We start from the raw sequence: 25745 nt of genomic DNA, 5'->3' as shown, positions 1-25745 counted from the left end.
GCCTCTAAAGATTTAAATCTCGATGTATAATTCCGTACTACAATCATGTGCAACTTAAATTACAGACAAGAGATTTTTAGATACATTAATTACATAAGAAAAGAATTTATAGTTTATTATAATATTGTTTATTATATTATAATATATATATTTATTATATTATAATGTAATATAATATTTCTGAGATATATCAAATATTTTAAAAATAGCATAACAAAAATAACGCTGTAAATTCTTTGTATGTAACAAATAAATATATAAATATTTTATCTCTTGTTCAATTTGCACAAGACTGTAGGTATATACGTGAGTTAATGTTCAAATCGTAAATATGTCGATTAGGTATGCTAAGTTGTCTTAAATTTCAAATCACGTTTGGACATTAATTAATACAATCCAAGCTGAAACTAATTTGCATTTTACGAAAAAATATATATAAATTATAAGAAGAGTTGTACTTGTGACTGTTTAAAACAGATAGACACGATCTTGACCGTGTGAACACAGACGCTTCTCTTTTTCTACGGCCTTCAGACTTTCATTATTGAATTCAATCCGAACCTTCACATTTTAATATTTTGAATGAGCGAGTACAATGGCCTAACGAAATTGCCGACCTTGGGTTGCTGTGCAATCAGCGGATAGAGATATCGTGTTTCATATGGAAAGCCTATCAATACGAGAAAGCATAATCTTGTGAAAGGAATTAGAAAGCTGAAATAAGATTAAATATGATTTTTGTTTGATATCAAAAATTTCTAATTACCAGACCGCGATTCGCTGAGAAGAAGGTACAGAGAAAATTGACACGCATTAAGAGATTGAAGACAATCTCTTAATGTCTTAGAATCAATGTTCATTAGCAGTCACTTTGCATTGATGATATAGCTGCAAAATTGATCTAACTTGTTAATTGTAGCTCCACAGCGGTAGATAGCCGTAGGATGTTTTATACTGAATGTTAAATGACTCGGTCACCTCATTTCAATGGAAACGTTTAGCAGTGATCGCATTATCGTCGTCATACAGGAAGGAAATACTGGTGAAGCACGCTCCTTTACAAGTGTTTCACTTGTAGAAAACAGCGTAGAAAGCATCCGATATATCCAATCCGAAGAACTTGCTTATTGCTCTCTTAACCTTAATAAGAAATTTTTTCAAATGTTGAATTAAAAAACCGTATTTAATACAATACAATGCAGAATAATACAATACAATTATATTATATCGACATATCGATGAATTCTAAAATTTTAGTAAAAAAAATTTAAAAAAACAGATAAAGTTCAAGTATTTTAATAAAACACAAGAGAGAGAGATAACAATTGCAAATATATTTACTTATACAATTAGGTTCAATTTCATATCTTAATAACGTATTTCCGACGCATAAATAAACTCGTTACCATGCGTCGGAGTTAAGAGTTTGTATCCTTGATCTTATTTCTATTTGAATGACTATCACAAGTAATTCCGTCATTAACATAGAATGGATTGTTGTTCACACATTTATTATTATTCTCGTTTTATATAATCTTACGTATGCAATGGCTTAATTCAACCTACGACCTTCTTCCAGCAGTTATGCTGGAACTTTCGTTATGAAGATTGATGCAATTTAGCTGATGTAAGTGTGTTAATAACTTCCGCCATGCAGCAGAAAATAGCGCGATTTTCTATAATAATGGAGCCATGACCCATCGTAATCTAACAAAGTTTGAACTTGATATTCACATCATTTTCTCACTTTCCCGTGCCAGGTATATAAATGTCAGGTACAAATATACTGAGATATCTAGATACAGATCGTTAATCCACATTTTTCTGAAATAGTAAAAAAGAATTCTCAACGTTTTTTAAAAAAAAATAAACTTATCGTCAATCACTTCTTATCGACGACATATATCGTAGCAGCGACTGTCTAGCGTCTGAGTCACAAATTCGATCGTCTGAAATTAATTTCGCGGAACTTTCGGTTTTCACTCGCTCATAATGTATTCCTTTTTAAATCGGTGATTTCAGCAGTGACTAAAAAAAAAGAGGCACCTCAGAGATGTATCTTGTATGCAAAATGCTTTTTTTATTACGCGGAACGGCACTGGAGTTATTCCGACGTATCAAAGCGGAAGCGGATAAAATGAATTGGACGGAATATGATGTCAAGTGCTTCATATATGCGTGTGACCCATAAAAAGAAATGGAGAAGGACGACACCACGCGCGTTTCTTCACGCGACTCAAACGCGGACAAGCACGCGATGCGATAATATGCACTGCCTGACTGCAATCGCCAATCAGCGTATCATAGCTCTATTTAATGACATGGCCCCGGCGCGCATTGCAGGACGAGAGTATTAGAAAGTTGATAGCCGCAACGGCCGCGGCGGCGGCCGCGCGCGCGCGGATCTATGAATGTGGCATAGTAATGTCAATGCGCCCCGTTACGGTGCATGACGATAATAGATAAATGATTTGCGAGGTGCTCACGACGGTGCATTGAACGATTTATCATGGTTCTTCAATCAGGGACTTATTCACCTTTCGCGTCTTCGAGCCGGTACAGTACGTTCGAAAAGTCGTGCAATACCGCGGCACTTTGCCGCGGCGTTTCGGCGGTGAATGTTATGCCTCTTTGATCACTCGGTATAATGAGCGAGTGAATAGTTAGCTGTGTGAAAAGATCGCAGACGATACTGCCGATTTAACCTATTAAAAAACCATTAATGGCGCGCAACCGGTTTTATTCTCCTCTTTCTATTTCTTTTTTTTTTTACCTGGTTTCTTTTTCCTATGATTGATCTGACTGTTGCTTGAGCAAAAGTGATTTATAATATCCGAATAGAGATCTATATAATTTAATTCGAAAATTAATTCCCGCTAAATTCAAGTTTAGTAAATATGGCACATAATTTCATTATTAAATTCGATCCATTATGATTTTAAACAAGAGTAATATTTTGTAGCGAGAATAAAAATCACCTGTGTAAAAACATTAAAAGAATATTTTGGAAATAGTAATAAATTTCAAATTACGTAAGAGAGCAGGCATATCTCGTGTGATGTAAAGCATGAGTGAAAATCATGCTGCGCCTGCCGTTCATGCCACGCACGGCGAAAATAAGACGAGTAGAAACCCGTATTCTCTTGCGGAACCTAACGGTATCGTGGAATGAAGGATACACCAGGCACAGGATGAGGACGCTCGGAAAAGGCGTTAGGGAAGGAACAGCACAGAAAAAGGCATAGAAGTAATTTTCTTCTTTTCACTTCGAGTTTTTTAAAAGATGTTTTAACAATTTTAAAATTATATTTATAAAATTCTAAATATATTCATAATTGATTCGTTATACATCAAAAAATGAAAAATTAAATTTGCACACAAAAATGTACACAAATCCTGATTGTAGGAGAGCCTTCTCTCTGCTTGTCAACTTTAGAAATTTCAACGCCGGCTAGAATATTGCCGGAGAGTTTAACGCTGGATTGACGCTGCCATTTTATATGCTTTATTTTCCGCCTTTATATTTCAAATGAAACTGAACCGAAGACTTTTTCTGGCATTTCTGCATGTGTTTTGCATTAACGATGTGATGTATTGTATACACGTGATGTGTGTATATTATTTTGTATACACGTGTATGTGATATTTTAATAATTATATTATTGTATACGATTATATTTATATTCTTTTAAAACATTTCCTATAGGATCACAACTCATCTACGAATTTCAGTTTCTATATGGTTTCTTAAAATACGAAGCTTTTACAAAGACATGTTAGGATAAAGTAATGGGCGATAGTGAAGCTAATCGAAGTGATGCGTACATAACTGTGCTGTGCAACCTGTCCTCTATCACTCGTGTTCCACTGACCCACTGCACTTCGGCCTCCGCTATGTTGCACATGGTATTTAACATAGTGCACGGGTGTATATATACAAGATATTTCATTGCTATCAAGATTTCTAATAAATTTTTTAACGATAATTCGTGCTGATTTTCTTTTTGTATAAAAAAGAACTGTAACAGAAATTTTATCTGAGATTTAATCTGATAAAAGATAACAGAACTTAATCTGCATTTTCAACACTGAGATACTCAATCTCATTAATTTCTTGGTCATTACAACTTTTATAATCAGTTAAAGTAAATTTTTAATCAACTTTAATCTTTTGTTTAATTATGTTATATTATTAAACTTTTGGCTCGCACAAGAATATCCGTGTTAACATTATCTGTTTTGTTTCAAGTGTTAAAATTTTCAAAGCAATTTTTGAAGATTAAACATTTTTTTTGTTTATAAAACATAAGCGAAACCTATGCGGAATAAGAAACATTACGCGTTCTAATATACCCAACATTTAACTGATCTAATAACAATGTTTCATTAATTTAGAACTACCATATAATTGCTACTCTTAGAATACTGAAATTTAATTAGCAACATTATCGATGCATTTCAATCGCAAATTAAATAAGGTTAAACCAGCAAATTACTAGAATCATGCTTCTAATAGTTACAATTTAAGCTTTCCATCTGCTGTTATTTAATACTCTTTTTAAGATATCTGAAAAATGAGAAGTATTCGAGAATAGGGATTATCTACCTTTTTTTATATTTTGCAAAAGTAAAAGTAATATTATAATAAAATTAAAATGTAATATTCAAAACATCCAGAAAGCGTTGCCAAACACGTATTATCTATGCATCTCTTTTTATCAAAAGACTACAAGATGCGAAGATGTCTAATTAAATGAAAAAAGTAAATGTAAATACAATTAAAAAATCTAAAAGTTTTCGTTAAAGCGATAATAATTTAAAAATATTGCGTTCCATTTCAGCACCGTTTTGAAATTTCCAATGATCGCGTGTAACTTATCGTAAGTAGCAATCGTAAAGTTAGAACAAGATTTATACGATAATGGGATGATTCAGACTTTTTGCTAACTACCAACTTTTTTTAGAAAATTTACGACGGATTTGCTTAAAAAGAAAATAGCCCAATGCACTTTCAAAGTGTTTCATATTCATTTATTATTCACTTTGTAATTAAATAGATTATATCTTTTAACGTCAGTTAGAAGCGAACATATTAGCATATTGTTTTATCGAACTGAAAAAACTTGCAATCTGAAATAAACACTTGTTACGAGACTCGTCGTACAATGAAAATATTGAGCGTTAGAGATAGATTAATTAATGTCTGGAAGATAAGGCAATAAATCGTAAAAAAAATTAATGAGATTACACACAAAATGATCAAGTTTACCAGACACTTTTTTTTTAGTGATGCGGCTTGCTAAGATTAAACGTGAAACACGGTAAGAGCTATCGCGACCCTAATCGACTGTGCGCTACGGCACGAATTATCGCGAATCTAACGATCAGTAACTAACTCTCTCTCTTTGGTTTAGTTTGTCAAGATAACAAGAATATTTCGACTGCTATGTAACGAGAATTGGCTGGTCGACCTTGTGCGCAACTCTAATTATGCACGCTCTTTTAAATGTGGTGAGAGTTGCGGTTTGATATGGCGGCTCTCACTTTAATACCCGTTATTCGTGAACGATAATCGTTGATATAAGGTGGCCGCATTGCTCTTTTAGGAATAGTACAATGAGGGGAAATGCATATTCTTTCGACACTGAGACGCGCAAGTTGATGAATTAACATTAACGTTTAGCAAAATTAAGCATTTTTAAATTGAGAATTAAAATTTTTTATCTAACAATAAGTAATATTTAATAAAGTAAATAGATAACAACATTATATATATGTATAATATTTCAATAAATTTTACCTAAACTCTGAACAAATTACACTTTTTTTATGTGTGTCTTAATGTTAATATTACTAAAATATTTAATATATCAAAAAATAATTATATAAATTAATATCCTCTTTTAATTTTTACTAAAAATTTTGTCATCGGAAAGTTAAGCTAAATGTAAAAATAGTATTATATTTTTATAACAAGTATATAGTATTTTTGTATTGCCATTTTATATATGTATATGTAACGTATATGTAAAGTGAAATTTAATTTTTATCTAAGCGCCAGTAAACAGGAAAATAGTTGTATAATTAATTTCACTAACAAAAAATAATACTCTTTTTAGAAAGACAAAGAGAAAGAAAAAAAGAGAGAAACAGGAAAAGAGAGTAAAAGGAAAAAGAGGAAGTAAAGAAGTGAGAAAGAGAATTGGGATATAAAAAAAAATTTGTGATAAATTGTCTGTTGTTATAACAAAATTAACATATAATTTTAGTATATTTTTGAAAATTTTATGAATTATCATGAAAAATTATAAATAAATTTAAATAAATTCAGAAATATTTTCGGAACACCCGATATGTACTTCAATGATTCTCACAACTGTGAAGAAACTGTTTGTCATATACATGCCTACATCGTATTCTTTTGACGATTAACGTGACTTGCATGTATTCAAGCGATACATTATTAGCAGAATATCTCGTGGAGATCAATTAACGCTAAATGCTAAACCGGCTACCTTTTCAGATAATGACTAATTAAGGAAAGTGTCGAATGCACAATGGCAATTTATTACTCATGCTGTAATATTGTTCCGGTCTGGTTGCCAGCACGAGTTCGCAAGCATCTAACAACATATTATCATTAGTCGCGGCAGAAAATTGCAGTTAAGAATCGCGGTTTAGAACGGATTAATCGGATTACGCAAGAGTAAACCTTGTCGTTGCTTAACATTTACGTTTCAAGATTAAGTTCAAATAATTAATGCTCCAAACGTTTTAAATGAGTAATATAATAAAGAGAAAAAAATACGTCCGTGAATTAGAACAGAGATAAGAGAATTGCGAAATTTCGTGCGAGCGCAGTAAGTTTCTGCTTTAAATGTAAAACTTATATATTAAAGAAATTTATTATTAAATAGTAAAAAAAACGTTAAAATAAAGTTAGTTACTCACCATGCCTCAACTTTCCCTTCCTGGAGATTAGCAAGGATAGCGGCCTTGGCACCTTCTCGGTACAAATATTGTCATTTGTATCATTTTGCACACCAAAAAGGGCGTTTCTGCCAACCTTCATGTATTGTCTGCCCATCGCCTTCGGGGACCTCGTCCCGAACAAGGACGCGATAAACTTCATCTTCGTTCTTCGTTTTTATTCACGTTACAAAGAAAACAATCTACTTTTTGAAACCGTTACAATCGATAAAACAATTTCACTCGAGATGTAACGCTAATAAGACACCTATTGATCCGAATCAATCACACTGCTTCAGCCATTTCTTGCAAATAATGTTTTGTTTCAATCGCACTTTTGTTCGGACTTGGGTCGCCGATAGTCTTCGAACGATTCAATTTCCGACGAATGAACGAAACCGTCGATTGTTCAGCCGAATAAAAGTGGAATAAAAGACGAGTAATCCACTACAAATGGCTAACTAATTACTATATGCTCTAATTAACGGTAAACACGTTGACCCAAAATGAGTGTTGCGTATACAGGAGGTCATCATCAACATCGTTATCATCATCATCATCATCATCATCATCATCTTCATCATCGTCATCATTATTAGCATCATCTACCGTCACTGCACTGGGCATTGTTCTCGCGGTGAGCACGTGTCTGCAGCATTGTTATCGTCGCCGTTATCATCACCACTATCTTGTCCTCGTGTCCCCGGCTGTCGTCGTGTCGATAGCGCGATTTCGACAGGTACCCGCTGCGCCACGTGTTCCCTGCGCTCGTATTACGCACTGCACTTTCACACCTGGGTCCAGGTAAGACGCACGTTCCCCCAGCTTCACTTTCACTCGTCGCCGTCTCGCCGTTGGTCCTTCATTCTTGGCTTTTGCCTGAAATGCAAAACCAAATCGAAATTAAAAGGAGGGAAAGGAGAAGGTGAAACTGGTCTGGACTGATCGCGAAGAAAAAATACGACGACGAGCAAGTCAGCGGCACGTTGTGTCTTGCTGACTTTTGTCATCGGACACGCATTACGTAAATGTGCAGTATGCATTTATACAAAAATTATTTTCGGCACGGCGCATGTGCCAACATTAAAGTTGCTCGGTTAAAGGTGCTGGAAAATTACCGAATTTGTATTTTTGCGCAATACATACATTACAGTAGAACTCCATTTATCCGCATTTTATTCGCATGAGCAAGTTTCACAGTCAATTTCATAGGTATATATGAAACTCATAGGTGAACTTCATTATCCGAACTACTCAACATGCTCGACTTCAAATTTTTTTAATGTCAACTCCTTATCGAAGCTAACATAAATACTGATAGAGGGAAGAACCGGTTAGCCTTTGTTATCCGAACAATTTGGTTAATTATCGAAAATATCGAAACTCGTTTTTCCGATATGATAAAAAAAAACGGAATTCCATTATAACTTTTTTTATGAACAGTGATATAAAAATTAGTATCTTATTATTATATGTAACAAAATTATAATAATCTCTTTTAGTCAGGGAGTTCTCTCTAAGTGTGAATCACGATCCACTAGTGGGTCGCAAGCCGATATTTGATGTGTGGTGAAAAATTTTAGAATGTTAATTAAATTACATTTCGTTACTTTTATGTAATTAATTTTAAAACTTAGATGCATGCGTATTAAAACGAGCTCGAAATGCTCGGATTAATAGCTAAAGAATATATTTAATAAAAAATTTTAAAAAAATCAGTAAAATAAAGTATAATGTATAGTTAATTCCTCCGCCCATCTCCGCTTTTCCATATCCACAAAAGTTAGGAAGATCGTAGATGTTTTCTCTTCTAAAAAGTGGATCGCAATTCACAAAATTTTGGGCAAATCCTGCTTTAAACTGCATGCAAAGCATCATTTATGATTTAAATTTTGTTCCCCAGGGAAAAATAATGTCTGTAGACGTCGAGATAAACCGATCATTTCTCCCTGGGTCTAAATTGTGCATTCTACTTTATTACTGTAACGATACTATTTAGTATTTTTTATTTTATATTTCACGTTTATATTTTATGAATATCATTTTTCAACATATATTTCTCTTGACTTTATATGTAAACGTCAAAAAAAAAGATGCAAGTTGTAACTTCAAACACTTATATAACAATGAGATGCAATATACGTATCAATAGGAAATAAATATTCAAATGAATATTAATTGACAAGAAAAATGACAAGAAACAGAAGTTCTCTCATTCTGCTAGTTACAAATTCATATGTTGCAACAAAATCAACACAAAAAGATAATAACAAAGTTTGTAGAAAGAAAGAAATCCTGCAGGAATACGCGCAAATAAGTGGAATTATATAGAAAAATGCAGCAGGTTAATTACTTTAGCCATGACAATTTGCAAAACGTATATCTAATATACACTTAAATGCAAATATTTTGTTTAATATACAATCAGTCCGAGCATGACTGTTTAATCAGTTTAATAGATACTTGATTACGTTAGCTAAAAATTATCCTTTCCCCTTTAAGCTAATATCAATAATATAATAATCCAACACGATATGACGATATGACTGTGAATATTATACTTAATTGGAGATATAATACAAAAGCATAAATATAAAACATCAGTATATACGATTGTTGTATCGCAATATATCCATTTGCCGGATCATATTAATTCGAATTCTATTGATTAAAGTTTTTGATAAGCAAACAAGTTGCAGTTATTGTTTTAGTTAAAATAGGTAAGCAATTATATTGCTGACGCACGCAATTGTCGTAAATATTATCGTTTTTTATTCATTAGGGTCGTTTTAGACGACATACTCATAATTGACCGACTGTTGTAATCATAGTAAAGATAAAAAAGAAAAGATAAAGAGAACTACGTCAATTGTGCAAAAAAATTGTGCAACAAACAAGTTTTATCGTAATACTTAGGTACACATTCTTTTGTAAACATAATATCGAGAAAAAATTATCTATATACTTTATATAAAATACCTTCTTTTTATCACTGTGCTCTTAACATATTGTATTATATATATATATATGTATATATTACAATATGTTAAGAAAAATGTTAAAAAATATTAGACAGACCTTTGGAGCAATTAATAATTTAACGATTCGAATCTTTTTAAGTTAAGTTATTAAATTATATATATATATATATATATAATTTAATATATATATATATAATTATATATATATATATATATATATATAATTTAATAACTTAACTTAAAAAAGATTGAAGTCGTTAAATTATTAATTATTCCAAAAATCTGTCTAATATTTCTTAACATTTTTCTTAACATATTGTAATATATATATATATATATATATATATATTATTCGAATCGTTAAATTATTAATTGTTCCAAAGATCTGTCTAATATTTCGTCAGAACTAAATTTATTGCACGGCATTAATAAAAACATCATTTTACAAATTAAATGATATAAAATCACTAATTTTTAATGATAAATTGAATAGGCAAATTGTTAATAAAGCAAAAACATTTAAAAATATAAAATGGATTCCGCCGCGCATTAAATTTTATATAATTTTGGAAAAAAATTGACAAGAACAGGTAATTGATACTAAAAAACATCGAATATAAAACTAATTTATTTTCTGATAATATATGTTGCAAATAAAAAAATTTAATAAAAATTCTTAATAAAAATAAATGGAAACTGAAACAAAGTTTATATCATGGTGCTTATTAATACTTCATATCACATCATATAAAATGATATTGTATATGATCTTTAGATTGTAATGTTTCATAATTTTTTAATGCTATTTTTTATATCACAGTGTCATCGTTCATATATTTGTCATATTTTTCTCAAGCAAAAGATATAAACTAGTAAAACGACTATTTTGAAAGAGAAAGCTAGAATAATATCTGAAAATTTCCTGCTTCATCGCCTTCTCATTCTCTTTATATTGAAGGGATAATTATAATTTTACAAAAGATTAAAATATCTATTGGGCGAAATATAAACAAATTACTTTCCAATTAATTTATTTTATAATTTCGGTATTCTAAATTTGAAGTAAAATTAAAATTAACTTCTTTTTTATCGACCTTGTACATTAGAATGTAGAAAAAATCGCAGACGTAATCATATTATGAAATGAAGATATATTCCTTGAGGGCACAAAACGTCATTAGCTTTAAAATATCGACAACTTGATGACTTAATTTCGCACACTTTCTCTACACTACAGATTCTTCAATCAATATTAAATTCGTTTTTTTTCTCAGTACAAAAAATTGAATTAAATGATTTCTTCTTTTTTTATAGGTGCTTTTAATTTTCGATTATGGGTTATTTTAACTACAAGAATGTAAACATAAGATGTGAAGAATTTTCAAAGAGACAAAGACATTCGTTTAAAGTCGTCGAAGCGACGGAATTCACGCAATTCATTAGCACGTCTTAAATTTCTTCGACAAGTGATTCTTACAGTAAATATGATGACGCAGGTGTAACCGTCATCGTAAATAAATGACTAAAGAAACTTCCAAGAACATAGGCGGTGCTTTCTCAAAATGCATGGAGACACCGGGTGTTGACACTCGCAAATATTTCTTTATTAACTTGACATTGAAAGAGTACATTTCTTTCCCGCCGTTGTATCAAGTTCGATCGTCTTTCGGGGCGAGTGAGAGCCGGTATCACGACGGCGTTATCGAACGAGATACGAATCATGATATTTAATAGCGTAAAGTCGAGTGAACGTAAAGTCGTTACGAATGTTGTACAAAAAGGCGCCTAAATTGCAACTCCGTTTTACAAAACTCGATAAATTAAGGGAGAGTATGTTACGTTGAATTGCTTCAAGGCCTTCCTAAGGTGGTTAATGGTCACGCACACACGTCCGTTATAAATACGAATTGCATTGGAGCGTTTCGGCTGAGTTCGCATAAATCTGCCAAGTCTTTCTCTCTTTCTCTTTAGAATACGCGTATATACGCGCGCGCGCGCGGAAAATGATATACGCGCGAGCGCAACTTAACCGGGACTTTCTGTCTCGTGTCTACAAGGGCGATCGAGAACGGGATTTTCGCGCCACTGTCTCTTATTGCTTAATGCGCTCTTACAAAAACCCGTGCATTATTCAGCTGGTCTTGCCGCTTTCGCAGTTCAGCGAAAACATGCCGGTAATGGTCCGGTAAGTTTCGATTGTATCTATATGTATGCTGCCTTTACCTTTATATTATATACTGTACAATTTTTATTTCTATCACAATCGGCATTGTGCTTGACAATAACGATGATATAAGGAATACAGTAGTACAATATAACTTCCGCTCGGAGAGCTCATTACAAGTGAATACCGCAGCAGGAGACGCGCGCGCGTGAACGACTCCTGCACACGAAATCGTACAAAGACGGCAGGCCAGGGATTCGTTCCGTTAAACGCGTCCGAAACACGATGTGTTTTTCATCGCTGCTTAACATACCGTCACGGCTGTCACGTGTAACCGACAATTGCATGACAAAACAGTGATACTTTGCGGCGACAGTGCGTTTGCGGTTACAGGATATCTGATTAAGCTTACGTTTCCGTCTGTTGCAGACATAATTACGTGCGACCGTGCGCCAGCGTTAATTGTCGATCTCGTTACCGATCAATATATACCTGATATCCAACACTGAACTATGTCATCAACGCGACTTTCGATCAAGGAGCAAAGAACAAGGTAGTCTCTCATTAAGTGTTACACAGGAGAATGTTAAATATCTATTTCTAGAAAGTGAAACGAGTTGGAATTTCTAGTATTAGTGGAAGTTCATTGAACGTATGGGGAACGCCCATGGCGTGCGAACTTCCAATCTTCGATTTGGCGAACTTTCCTCCGGGTTAAGGTTTCAACCTTCGTCGCGGACGTAGAATTTATTGCTGTGTGTGTTAGTACACTCGGATGTGTTATAAGAGCTACATTGTGAAAGCTGTATCATTTCCTATACGACGTGCTTAAACATACCCGCGACTACTACTACGATTTTTCTACCGGTTTTTTGCGCCGCTTCTGCCACATTGATCTTGCTTTCGCAACCAAGAGTAAAATTTCTTCGTCCTTTTTGCATCTTCCGGTAGCAGTTTTAAGGCCGTTCTCCTTTTCCTACCTTTCCCTCCCTTTCTCTTTGTCGGACTTATTTCCAATCTTTCCATTTATCGGCAAATAATGGTAATGACCTCAAACACACGACGACAGCGATCATTCCGACGGTGATAGCGAGAAGGAAGTCGCGATAGCCTGCCTTTCCACTTGCGAATGCGAGGATAGAAACAGGCATGACACACGCTTCCGTCTGTTATTGCGCGCGAACGTTAAAACTAGATCAAGCTTTCACGATCTCCCGGCATTACCGAAAGGAGTGAAACCACCCGTGGTGATGTGTACAGATGACCACACGTGATCGCCGCTCTGTTACGCCGAACCTCTTGCCCGACGAGCATATAACGAAACAATCGATGGTCCCCCCCGACCCCTCGTCACCCACGATATATTGCAAGACTTTCGCCAGAAGATCGAGGAACTGCAATCTGGCACCTGTAAATTATTATTGTTGCTTTATGATAAACGTCCTTGCCCGGTTTAAAACATGAGTTGCGTAACGACAATGCTTGTCGTTATACATGCTGCCTTCGTATATCTTTGACCTCTTGCCATTTCAAGAACTCACTTTATTGTACAAAATTCGAATTAAAATATTCCTTTTTTTTTGTCCATATTTCTATCCATAAATTTAATTTCATTATTTTCGTTATGTTTCACTTGCTCTCAACTTTCCAATTCAATCCGTAGATTTATATTAAATTTATTTATTTTTACCAGCAGTCGTATCAATGTACCATTATTGTTTACTTATTACATATTTACCTCAAAAGGGCAATAGTAATAAACTACTGAACAGTATAATATCTCCGATATTATAGATTCTATACATTATTCATTACACGCAGTATTTTTTTCTTACAAATACGCAACTAAATTAGTGTATATAAATAAAACATGTCACGTTATATTTACTTCAGAAGAGCAATAGTAATAAATTAATGAACAGTATAATATCTCTGACATTATAGATTCTATACATTATTGATTACATGCAGTATTTTTTCTTACGGATACGCAACTAAATCAGTGTATATAAATAAAATGTACCGCGTTGCGTTTATCTTTCCTAAAAAAAATTATTTTTTGCGCAATAAATTACTTACTTGATTGATTTAGAAACGTTAATACAGCTTCATTAATGCTAATAAAGCAAAAAAAAATGTACTCTTCAATTATCTTGCACTTTTTAAAATCTTCGTACTTTGTATTTTTCTTTAAAAACTTGATAAAATATATCAGAAAAAAATTTGAATTTCGTACTAAAAAGTTATAATTAAAGAAAACTATGAAAAAGAAATTGTTCTGCAATAAATAAAATAAAAGTTTAGTTATTATCTTCACAGTTTTTAATTATATTATTTATTATTTTGAACTCTTCAATGGTACGAACAATAATACCTTTGTCTCTCTTCCATCATAATTTAATCGTAATTGGATTATTTTTTGATCATTTGTTAATTACAATTTGAATCGATCTAATTAGGTCGTTATTTACGATACGAATATTACCGGGAGTATTTAATTGCGATCACAATAATGCCGTTTCAGAAGAACGAAAACACTTTTGTCTTATCAATGGCAATCTAATTGGATCGAAGTATATTAATTAGAAGTTTAATGAGGAGTATTCAAGCTATTCAAGTTAGAGTTAGATAATAATGCATAATTTATTATTTATCATAATGCATAATACCTTTTTTTAGAAGTTTAATAGATAAACAGATTCTATAAAAACTGTTATTTTTATCAAATTTCTAATATACTAATGTTTATTTAAATATATTTTATATATCTAATATGTGTGTTTGTTTTAAACTGTTTGGTTTAGTATGTATTAATATTTTTCATCAACAATAATCTTCTTGTTGCATATTATCTGAAATTATCTGATATCATCTCAAGTTGTCTGAAATTTTAACGCCTATGTGCAGAAACTTCTATCAAACTGTCTTTTTTCAATGCTGATAAGATTTACTTATGCCATTTACTCTTTTCGGCATATTTATCGCTAATCGCTTGTTAAAAGCAGCCTGAGAATGTCTATTGACGTCACGTACTTTGTAAAGATATGTTACTATACTTCAAAGAAGTCAAAAGGATAGCGTCTTGTTTTCTCAGAAAATATCTTTTTCGTTCGTAGAAAATTTGAAATACCGATAAAAACACTTCATGTATTAGCGTAATTCCCAGAAAGCACAGAGAGTTAAACAGAACTCACAATCAATCATATGTCATCAATTCTGATTTCATTTTCAGATGCAAAAAGAAATCTTTGTCTAAAAAGTCTAAAAAGAAAAATTCTTTTTGCGCCTGAAAATGAACTCAGAATTGATGACATACGACTGAATAAACGAATGAATTCTCTTTTAACTCTGTATGCTATCTGGATTGGCGTTTTAACGCGACTTTTACTTTATATCCTTTGTATTAAAAAGTTGTTAATCATTTGGCATCCGCATGTGTTATCCTTTTAATTTACGCGGAATAAAAAGTGATATCGTCGACAGTGGATTTCTTGCAAAAAAAAATTGGGCAAAAATTACATGATAATCGTGCAAAAATTACATGATAATGCATTCATGTGCATACACGTGCGCATAAACCTCGCCTCGTCGACGTTAAATTGCTTTCTCGGGGTTTCTTCGAATTTCGAAATAATCCATACCGACCGTATTATCTTAAGCAATATTCCTGAAAAGAGTGGCGAGTCACTGAAGAGGGACTTTCCATTTCTTACACGCGGTATGAAAAACACCGTGCAACATACCGGTAATTAAATGTCAGTAATCTCTGTTTGCGCTGATCAAAACTTTGCTCATGAAATTGCGAATGTGATAGGCCATTAAAATTGCACGCTATACCTTTTTGTAGGAGGCAACTTTGCGATAATTTTATTAATTGCGTTAAAAAAAGTGTTAACCGCAGTGAGTTGAGTTATCGCTCAAATTTGATGATAACAATTACACGCAATCGATGAAACGACGTTATCATCGCCGAATAATCTTCTCGGGATCCACCGTAAGTATTCTTAAAGTTACGCACGCTGCAGCGAGAACGACTCGCTCGACGCGTAGATAATGACATAGCGAAACGACACGTATGAGCAATGCAAGGTAAAGAGGAAAATAATGATTACTCGTTCCGCATTGCCGAACAGTCCAACGAAGAGCACACTTTAACCGTTTTCGCGTTATATCGCGAAATAAGCGATACAACGGATGCAACGGATTCGGTGCTTCGAAATGGCTAACAAATTCTAATTCGAGAATAATATACATACGCATTCGAATTACTCGCGTGGTTAAAATCAAATACTACTACGCCAAATTCAGAAGTTTTCTCTGGTGGATAATTAAAATTTTATTTTAATTTTAAAGTTCAGAATTCTGAACTTTTGACACTACATTTTCACAAACAAATCAATATACCATGTCTTTTAACATTTTCGAGACACAACAGTACGTGTAATAAAGATGCGCGATAAAAATTTTATCTATACTCATAATTTTGGCTGTATCTCCCCGATAATGTGTTTTCGATGGCATTAAGCTATAAATGAACATTCCAAGAGAAGAAACGAGAATGTGTTTAGCTCACGTGGAAACGAGTAATATTATAAGTCTTAAAAATTAAATATTAAAAAGAGTTTATTAAAAAAATTCTTACATAAAAACTGTAGCATTAAAAATTCAAATTAATAAGTGAACAGTAATTATAAAAAATAGTAAATGTAAAAAACTATTTAAAAATAATTATGTGTTAAAATCTCCATATTAAAATATGCTTAATTGATGATTTGAATGCGTAAATTATATTCTATGTTAATTAAGAGATAAAATTTATTATTATTTAAAAAATTCTGAATCCGGTATTTCTTCAGTTGACTTTGACTTTTAACTAAAAAAAAGCAAAAATGCGAATTGACTTGTAAATTTACAAATTATATCTAAACGTTCATTAATATATTTTAAAATCGGTAATAAATATTTGAGGACGAAAAATTCCCAGATAGCATGCATGTCCAAAATCGGGATATAAGAAGCCTTTTAGACACCGTATCTAAAAGATGACTTAATGTATCGTCTTATGTTCCAATTTTCACGCAACATGCGTGCTGTCTAGATTGATACATATATTCTAGAGAGTTGAGAAATTCCCAATTTTATCCTCTTCTGTTGAAATGACATGATACATATCAGTGTACATCGAAATAACAGATATTGATTTCGATAACCTGAAAACTATCGGCGAAGTTTCTATTCTCCAAGGACTCATTTCCGCGACGCTTCTAAGTGGTACACGAGAAATCGGTCAGTGTCTAAGCTTCGCCGCAGGAGTCGTTAACGTTAAGTAATACGCTTGCTTTTAATATCATGTTAATAATCAATCTTCTTCGGACGATAAATCACGTATTGCGAGAAAGATTTCTCGATACATTATATGCATAATTGTTATATGTAGCTAATTTGTCCGCTGTGTACATCTTAAGTCGACAGCTTAAGTGTGTCGAGTTACATGTATCCAGGTCACATCATTGAGATTTTAGCGTAATATATAAAATCATAAATATTCGTACCTATTATAATCCCAAAATTAAACAATCTCGTTTAAAGAAGGTAATAAATGTATAATAAATAAATATATATATATATAACATTATTTTGTATGTATCCTTTAATGCATTTGAACAAGTTCTTTATCATCTTATTCTTTTTACTTTTGAGAAAGAGCAAAAAGAAGAGAGAAAAATTCTACTTCCACAAATTTTCAAGTATTTCTTCAGATCCTATGAGATACTATAAAATACTTTTAGATTTTTTTATAGATACTGTATTTTTTTATTTATACGTATATATATATATATATATATATATATATATATTCTTGATTTATATTAAATTAAAATAATTAAGACTCATAAAAAGAGAGAAAGTCTATACATTTTATAATTTTAATAGATAAAAATAAATGCTCAAAAAACATTAAAATTTTGTGAGATTCGTTAAAACGCAAGATACAAATAAGATCAAATAAATCAGCCGAGACTTATAATGTATAATTATAGATACGCGATCAAACAATAATAACAAAATTGCACGATATTAATACTTATTAATATTAAAAAGAGATAATCCCTCAAAAGAAGATATACTCTTTAATTAATTACATTAATTAAACTTATTAAGCAATAATTACTTTTTCATCACAATCTTTAAAATATTTAAGATATTATTTAATAAATTCAGTTAAAACATAAAAATTAATTTTTTTTCACTTTTATCTATTTTTCTCTTCTATTTTTTTGAATAATTCAAGAAATTATTAATTATTTTTATTCATTTCAATCTTTTTACCAGTATTCCAAAATTAGAAGAACAATGAAAAATTCAACAGTCATACAAAAAATAAACTTCAACTTCTCTTTTGATACACTTATTTCCTTCAGATCACTCAGATCGCGCTAGGTATTTTCCAATGCGTGCAATACGTCATTACCCGATCGTGTTCTTGGGCCACATTCTTCGTCGCTTTCAGATGACAAATTATTCATATTTACTTACATAATACCAGCCCAATCGTCGTCCCCGCCGTTTTCGTCCTCGATGTCGTCGTCGTTGTTGGATGTTCCTCGAGTGCACGCACAACCGGGTTCATTAACTGACCAGTAAAATCCTTCTTTATGTAACTCACGAGCTCAAGAAGGAGAGTGGGAAGAACGGCGAAAGAAATACCGGACAGATTTCTCTATCTTGCTATCAGATTTAAGTTTTGCGTCTTGACCTCCATGCAAGACTCTCGATATTTTAAAGAAAATACTGACATTCAATTATAGAAAATTGGAATCTGTTCGAATATCAAAATCGGCACAGAATTTTGTGATTCCCTCCGTCTCCTTCGACACAGCGACCTTGCCAGATGGAAAAATACCAAAAAACCCGAGATCGATTGATCAAAGTACTTGTCGATTTGCCCGAAGGTGATCCGTAAACGGCGCGGTAATCATGACATGTTTGTTAGGTTCACTTTCCGTAGACGGTCACAAGAATCGTGGCTCTTATATTTTCGTTCTCATTGATAAAAATGAGGCGTTTCTGCAACGGCCGGTGTCGATCACAATAAAGATCGCGATTGCACTCGGCGCGCGAAGATCACTCGTTGCGTCTTCGCGAATAAATCCTGGCGGGCGATCGCAAGTCCCCTTTTTAATTCGCGACTCGTCAACATAGAGAAGACAGAGAGAAAAGAAAAAGGAGAGAGAAAATAGTGGATTATCTGGCCGAGGCAAAGAACGACGAGGATGGGGGGAGGAGGGAAGAGAGAGGGAAGACAAAGAGGAGGATGAAAAAAAAGATGAAGGGAAGAGAAGAAGACGAGACGATCGAGAATGAAGACAAGACCCGACGTGACGTTTGGTTGTACGCGCGCGGTCCACGATCTGTCGAATAGCGAGTGAGGAGATAGTGCGATGTAGTGCCGCCGCTAGTAGAGACCACCAGGTGCCCACCAGATACCCACCGAGTGCCCATCGAGAGTCGCGGTGGTAGGGAAAACCGCGGCGCCGGGACTTGGATAGCGAGCGTGTGCGAATCGCCACCACCGCCGATTCCGTCGATTTCGCGAAGAAACATCGATGCACTTAACGCGTTTTGCACTCCCGTGTCGCGAGACTGCTTTAAAACAATTTATGACAGTTCCTACATTCAATTATGACCATTTTCTGCACATTACTCCGATAACATTGAAGCATAAATTAAAATTTCTAAAAATTACCCAATGTATGCTCATCTATTTGTATATATAAAAATTAATTTTAATTGTAAGATAATCGTTATGGATAGACGTTAATTTCTATAATCATTTCTATAATCGTTCATTAAATTAGATTGATGAGCGGACTGAGAGATAACATTAAAGCGTACATTAAATTTTTTTAAATTATTCGATGTATTCCACTAACTGATAGACGCGCTAACTTATATACATTTTTATCATGCAGCAATAATTTAACCTAGCAAATAATTATCCCACTAATAAGTCTATAATATCACTTACGGTCATCTTTATAAGATTAGATTGATGAACATTTCTTCAATAAAAATAATTTATGTGCCATTAGTTTATTATTCATGAATCATGATTATCATTAATATATGTGAAATAAAATGAAAATTAATCGACTCCTTTCTTTCAAATGCGATATTTTTATTTAACAAATATTTATGTCTATAAATATTTCCTACGAAGTGATTTCTAACTGCAGTGTGCAGAAAGTTAAGTCTACAATGCTAAGAGCGCGTGTTTCGCGCCGCCGATTTCCTCGCAGAGGCTACCGTGCATGCTGCTATGCATACCCCACTGATCGTGGCTTTTCATGCTGCTCCGTCCCTCCGCGGCAATAGATTCCGCGCTATTTCCCACTTACGTGAGCATCTCGCTGCATGCGATACGTTCACGCAGCGTAAACGAATCGCAGGTATCACATCCCTGTATATCCTTTCAACACTCCTCTCCTCTTGCCGCTCCGTCCCTACGATGAAATCAATCGTTAATCAATTCCTCGTCGCAATACTTACTTGACGATGCAATCCGCGGTGCACTGATGCAAGCGCGCAAGAAAGCCGGAAATAAAACACGTTTCGTACGTACCGTGAGCCTCGCGATTATAGTTTTCAAGGGGAGCGAAACGACCGCTACGTGATTCTAGGATTTAAGGGCCGGCCGAGGCACCAAGCAAAAACCGCAAGAATGCGGATGAAGGCAGACGAGCTATTTCGGAAAAATGCAACGTAATCGCATCAGGATGTTACGTTCAGATATTAAAAATTATCTACGCGTTACGTTCAATGTCAAAGCGGATCAGAGTAACCCAAGACAAGTATCTTGTTCAAGTTAAATGTGAAGTTGGAACGTCTTTTGAAAAGTCGTCCCGAGTATACTATGAGAAAAGGTCAGAGGTGCACTTCCGCAAACATGATATATCGTGTTACGCGCACAACAAGAAGCAATAACGAAATAATAGTTTTGTAAAATGTATTATTCGCGCGCGTTCTAAGAAATAGCTTATATTTTGCCTCAGTATATATAAATCGCTCTCTGGAAACATCCTGAACTTCGTAACCAACAATACAATCTCTTATAAAAAAAAAAAATTCTTGTCAGTTCAACATACCTTAAAGTGATTAAAAATATTCGAACATTTGTTAAATGTGTGTGTGTGTGTGTGTACAAACTTATTAAACATCCTTCTATTAATCACTTTTATATATAATTAATTATTTAAAATATAAACTAAATATTACGTATATATTATAAATATTAATTAAATATTATGTACATATTCAGCTTAATATTTTAAATAATTATTTAAAACATCAATAATGTTTAACAAATATGTTAAATATTTTCAACTACTTTCAAATGTAATTAATATATATAATATATATACAATACTTATCAGTTACATCTTAAAGAAGTTGAAAATATTCAACATATTTGTTAATCATTGATGTTTTAAATAATTATTTAAATACAGCGAGAGACAATGCTCGGTAGTAACAATGAATTATACTGTGTCATATCGCTTTAACGACAAATTAGCAATTCAAAGAATTGAAGATACGATTTGAACGACTTCAATGCAAGGATTATAGCATCTTTTTCCTAGACATAGATCAACAAGAAGTTAATATCCGCTTGAAATTTAAATTAATGACGTCGCGCATCAAATAGTTCATAAAGCTGTCTTATATGCTAAACGCCAAACGCACAAACCATTTTGTTATATAAGGAATGATCCTGCTCCATAAACATTGGATTGATCTATGTTACTTATCGGAGAAGTCGCGAATAAAATTTTTTTGCTATCTTACGTAAACAAATTAAAAAGAATTATATGCTAATGATGTCCAAGTAATTCAATCAGGAATTACTGATTGATACTGAATTAGTTGGATATCATTAGTATAATAGTTCTTTTTAATTTGTTTTCGCGAATATTATCAGATTTTATAAAAAAACAAGGTGCCTTGAATATTTTTATTAACACTAGATTGATTAATCCATGAAAGATTAATACATGAAACCAGTTTAATAATTATAACAATAATAAGTGTATTAAGTGTAAAATTTATTTATTCAAATCACATTTGATGCTACCTTTAATATTAAAAATTAAATATTTAGAAAGCTTATGTATACCCAGATAGCACAAAAAGTTAAAAAAGAATTCATTCGTATATTCAGTTATGTCATCATTTCTGAATTCGTTTTTGGGTGCAAAAGATTCACAATCAGTCATATGTCATCAATTCTGAGTTAATTTTCAGATGCAAAAAAATTCTTTTTGCATCTGAAAATTAACTCAGAATTGATGACATATGACTGATTGTGAATTTTTTGAACTTTTTGTACTATCTGGATATACAAGTAAAAAATAATAAAACTTTCCTAAGACAAGTATTGGAACAATAGCGATATTTTACATGTTTTTAATTTTTATTCGTACTCACACATTTCACATTATAGTTAGCATGAATTATTAAAAGAAAGAGAAATATAAAATAATTGTAATTAATAATTAATGGACAATGTTTATTTTTGCATTTGCATGTATAGTGTTTTATGTACTTGTGTATTCATTATTAAGAAATTAGAACAGAGATGAGCATATCGTATTTTTGCAAAAAATGTCATTTATCCATCATTGAAAAATATCATTTCCATTTTGATAAAATATTTCATAAATCTATAGTTTTCTCTGGAAAAGATTATTATTATTATTAAATAAACCTAATAAATAACGCTAGCCTGCAAATTGAAACTTTTGAATTATTGAACTTGAACTTACAAAAGTCATTTAACATAAAGCTGTTGATGCACTAAATTTATAAAAATCAAATCCAGTAGTTAATTACTATAAAATCATAATAATTATACTATATAATTTATGCATAGAATATGCGAATTTGATTAAAAATATAAATATTTTGAACATACTATTTTTTAAGTCAAATCTTAAAATGTAATAAAATTAATAAATACAAAATATTAAAAAACTAAATGATATAATGTCTACACAGTTCACAAATCATTAATTTCCAATTTAATTTCATATATGAATATTCTAATAAACCGATAAATACCTATCACTATAAATTTTCTAATAAATAATTATTGTCACTAAAAAAATCGGTAAAAAAGATCACCATGTGATAAGAATTTTCTGGTTTCAATATTGGATTTAGCGTGATGTCAATTACGTATTGTCCAGGATTCATGTCTCATGACGAGACTAGTCACAGATTGGTTAAAAATTTTTGACGTATGTCACTTACTATTTAAAAATAAATTATTACCTAATATTAAGTATATTATTATCTAATATTAAAAGATACTATTAATTTTACCATAATTATAAAAATATATAAATATTATATATATAATGTGTATAATATGTAATATACAATATGTATATGATGTAATAATATGTATATACCTGTAAAAATATATTTATGTATTATATTATAATATTACGTATTATATTATATTATAATATTAGCTTTAAGTAACATCCCACAAAAGTCCAACAAAGTGTTTGCTACCAGGAAATATTTTGATTGTGGAATGTCGCTAAATGGGAAATAAATGTCAGCGGAACGATAATTAACGTAGACAGAATTGCATTCTCAGTTGGTCCTCAATGAACCAAATCTGAAGAACATATTCCGCAATCAATTTGACGACAATATCAGAGCAGATCTAACAATAGCAATGTGATGACAGATTGATACAACAAATTCAGGATCTGTTTACTCTCTTATCCGAGCTATATCTATCGTCAACATGCATACATTGTTGCATTTTTGCGAGATGTTTATTGACACCGTTTACAATAGCAAAACTGCTTGACATTTGCTATCAATATATTCTACTTGCTGTTAGTTGCTATTCAGTTATATATTTTGCCGACAAAAGTAGTTGCATATTAACAAAGTGTCCTAACAGATCGAATTGGCAATAACAAAGTATATGTTTGCAGTCTTGCGTCAAACATATAATTTGTTGTCAACATTTGCAATTGCAAAAAATATTACAGAAGTATACACACATACACTTGTAATTATATAACAAAATGGAATGTATGATTAAAGGTGCTATCTAGTCTATCAACAGTTTTCCGCTTAAAAGATATTATTGTATACAGATGCGTTTTTTTTAGTAATATGACGTCAATACATACAATACATATATATGTCAACAATTTTAAACGATCTCAGATATATTATAATAGGGTTGGATAACTAAGTTTAATATTTTTCTTTAACTAAATTAAGCTACAATTAATGGTTTAGAAAATTAATTTTGTTATGTTAAAAGTTGCATGAACAAAAAAGTAATTTATTTAAAACTGAGATAAGATTAAATTAACTTAAGTTAAATTAACAATTAATTTTATAAGAATTATATTAAAATAAAATGTATCATAATTTTTTAAAATTTACTCTCAATTTAAATAACAAAACAACTGCAATGGATAATTAAATATTTAATTTGTTTTAATGATGAGTATAGACTATACCTACTATAATATTAAGATTTCTTTCGAGATTTCGAAAAGTATGCTATTGTTGTTATCAGCGCTATTGTGTTATTCTATATCTACACTGAGAAGAAAAAGTTGTTGAAATAATTAAATATTGTTTTATTGACAGTTTTTCTTTGGTTCAATTATATATGTTTTTGAATTAAACATACATTAATAACATATTTAACATGATTTTTGTGAATTAACAAAATATTTGTTTAATACCCCGTGATCGCAGATTATAGTTGAATCAAGAAATTATTAATTTGATTTAACACTTTTTTCTCAGTGTATATACTATATAGTATTGATAGCTCTACGAATGCAGTCTATGGGTGTGTTCCGTTTTACGCATATATATTCATTTATCCTTGTTCACCGAATGTTAAACAAAGATTATAAATTATGCATTATACGCATTACATACGTATAAATGGAATATATCTTAATTGTTTATCAATTTCCGTTCACCTTTGGGAACTGAAAGTTATCGCGTCTATTATTACGATTATTGAGCTTTTTCTAAATTAATTCTCCATAATATTTAAAATTCTATGGGAAAAATATTGCAGGTGTTTAGAGATCAGATTAAAAAAACTGTTTAACTTAAAAAAAATATTAAAGTTTATATGTTATTAAAAATAACTAGTTGAAATTAAAATTAAGTTATAATAATTCATTAAAAATTAACTTCAATTAAATCAAAAATTAATTTCAAAATTATTAACTTTTTACTTCTTTAGTTAACTTCTTTAGTTAACTTTTAACTCATAAACTAATATTATTACTTAAATCTTGATTATAATATATAGAGCGAGTCTTGTCTCTAACAAGAGACTGATCGAGCATGATCGTGCTCTAAAGGTGCCTTTTCATGCTGACGCTCGACGCTCATTTTTGGCGTCAAAATTACGTGATCATAGTTGGCTTGCACGAAAAGCGGCAATATCAAGTTTAACGTCAATCGTATAATTCGTATATCTAAAATGTTCCGAACAAAATAACAACAGCCTTTGACGCTAAAGCTGAGAAAATCCAGCTTCCTTTTTTGACGCTAGCGTCAAAGTCGAA

At 31.9% G+C, this 25745-nt stretch overlaps 1 protein-coding gene across 1 annotated transcript in view; it reads right to left on the bottom strand.

Moving 5' to 3' along the window:
- LOC105455639 (scavenger receptor class B member 1) overlaps positions 1 to 19545 on the bottom strand; it is a 38755-nt gene extending 19210 nt beyond the window's left edge. Inside the window, exons 1-2 of the mRNA XM_011699107.1 lie at positions 18652 to 19545; positions 6952 to 7848 (exon numbers count right to left, since the gene is read on the bottom strand). Coding sequence (XP_011697409.1) covers positions 6952 to 7132 — 181 coding nt within the window. The 5' untranslated portion in view covers positions 7133 to 7848; positions 18652 to 19545. The remainder of the gene's footprint in view (positions 1 to 6951; positions 7849 to 18651) is intronic.
- Positions 19546 to 25745: the final 6200 nt, after the last annotated feature.

The sequence above is a fragment of the Wasmannia auropunctata genome, unplaced genomic scaffold, assembly GCF_000956235.1.
Source record: "Wasmannia auropunctata unplaced genomic scaffold, wasmannia.A_1.0 LD335888.1, whole genome shotgun sequence".
Taxonomy (NCBI): domain Eukaryota; kingdom Metazoa; phylum Arthropoda; class Insecta; order Hymenoptera; family Formicidae; genus Wasmannia; species Wasmannia auropunctata.
Note: the sequence above shows the minus strand (reverse complement) of the source record. Positions and strands in the feature narration are given on the sequence as shown.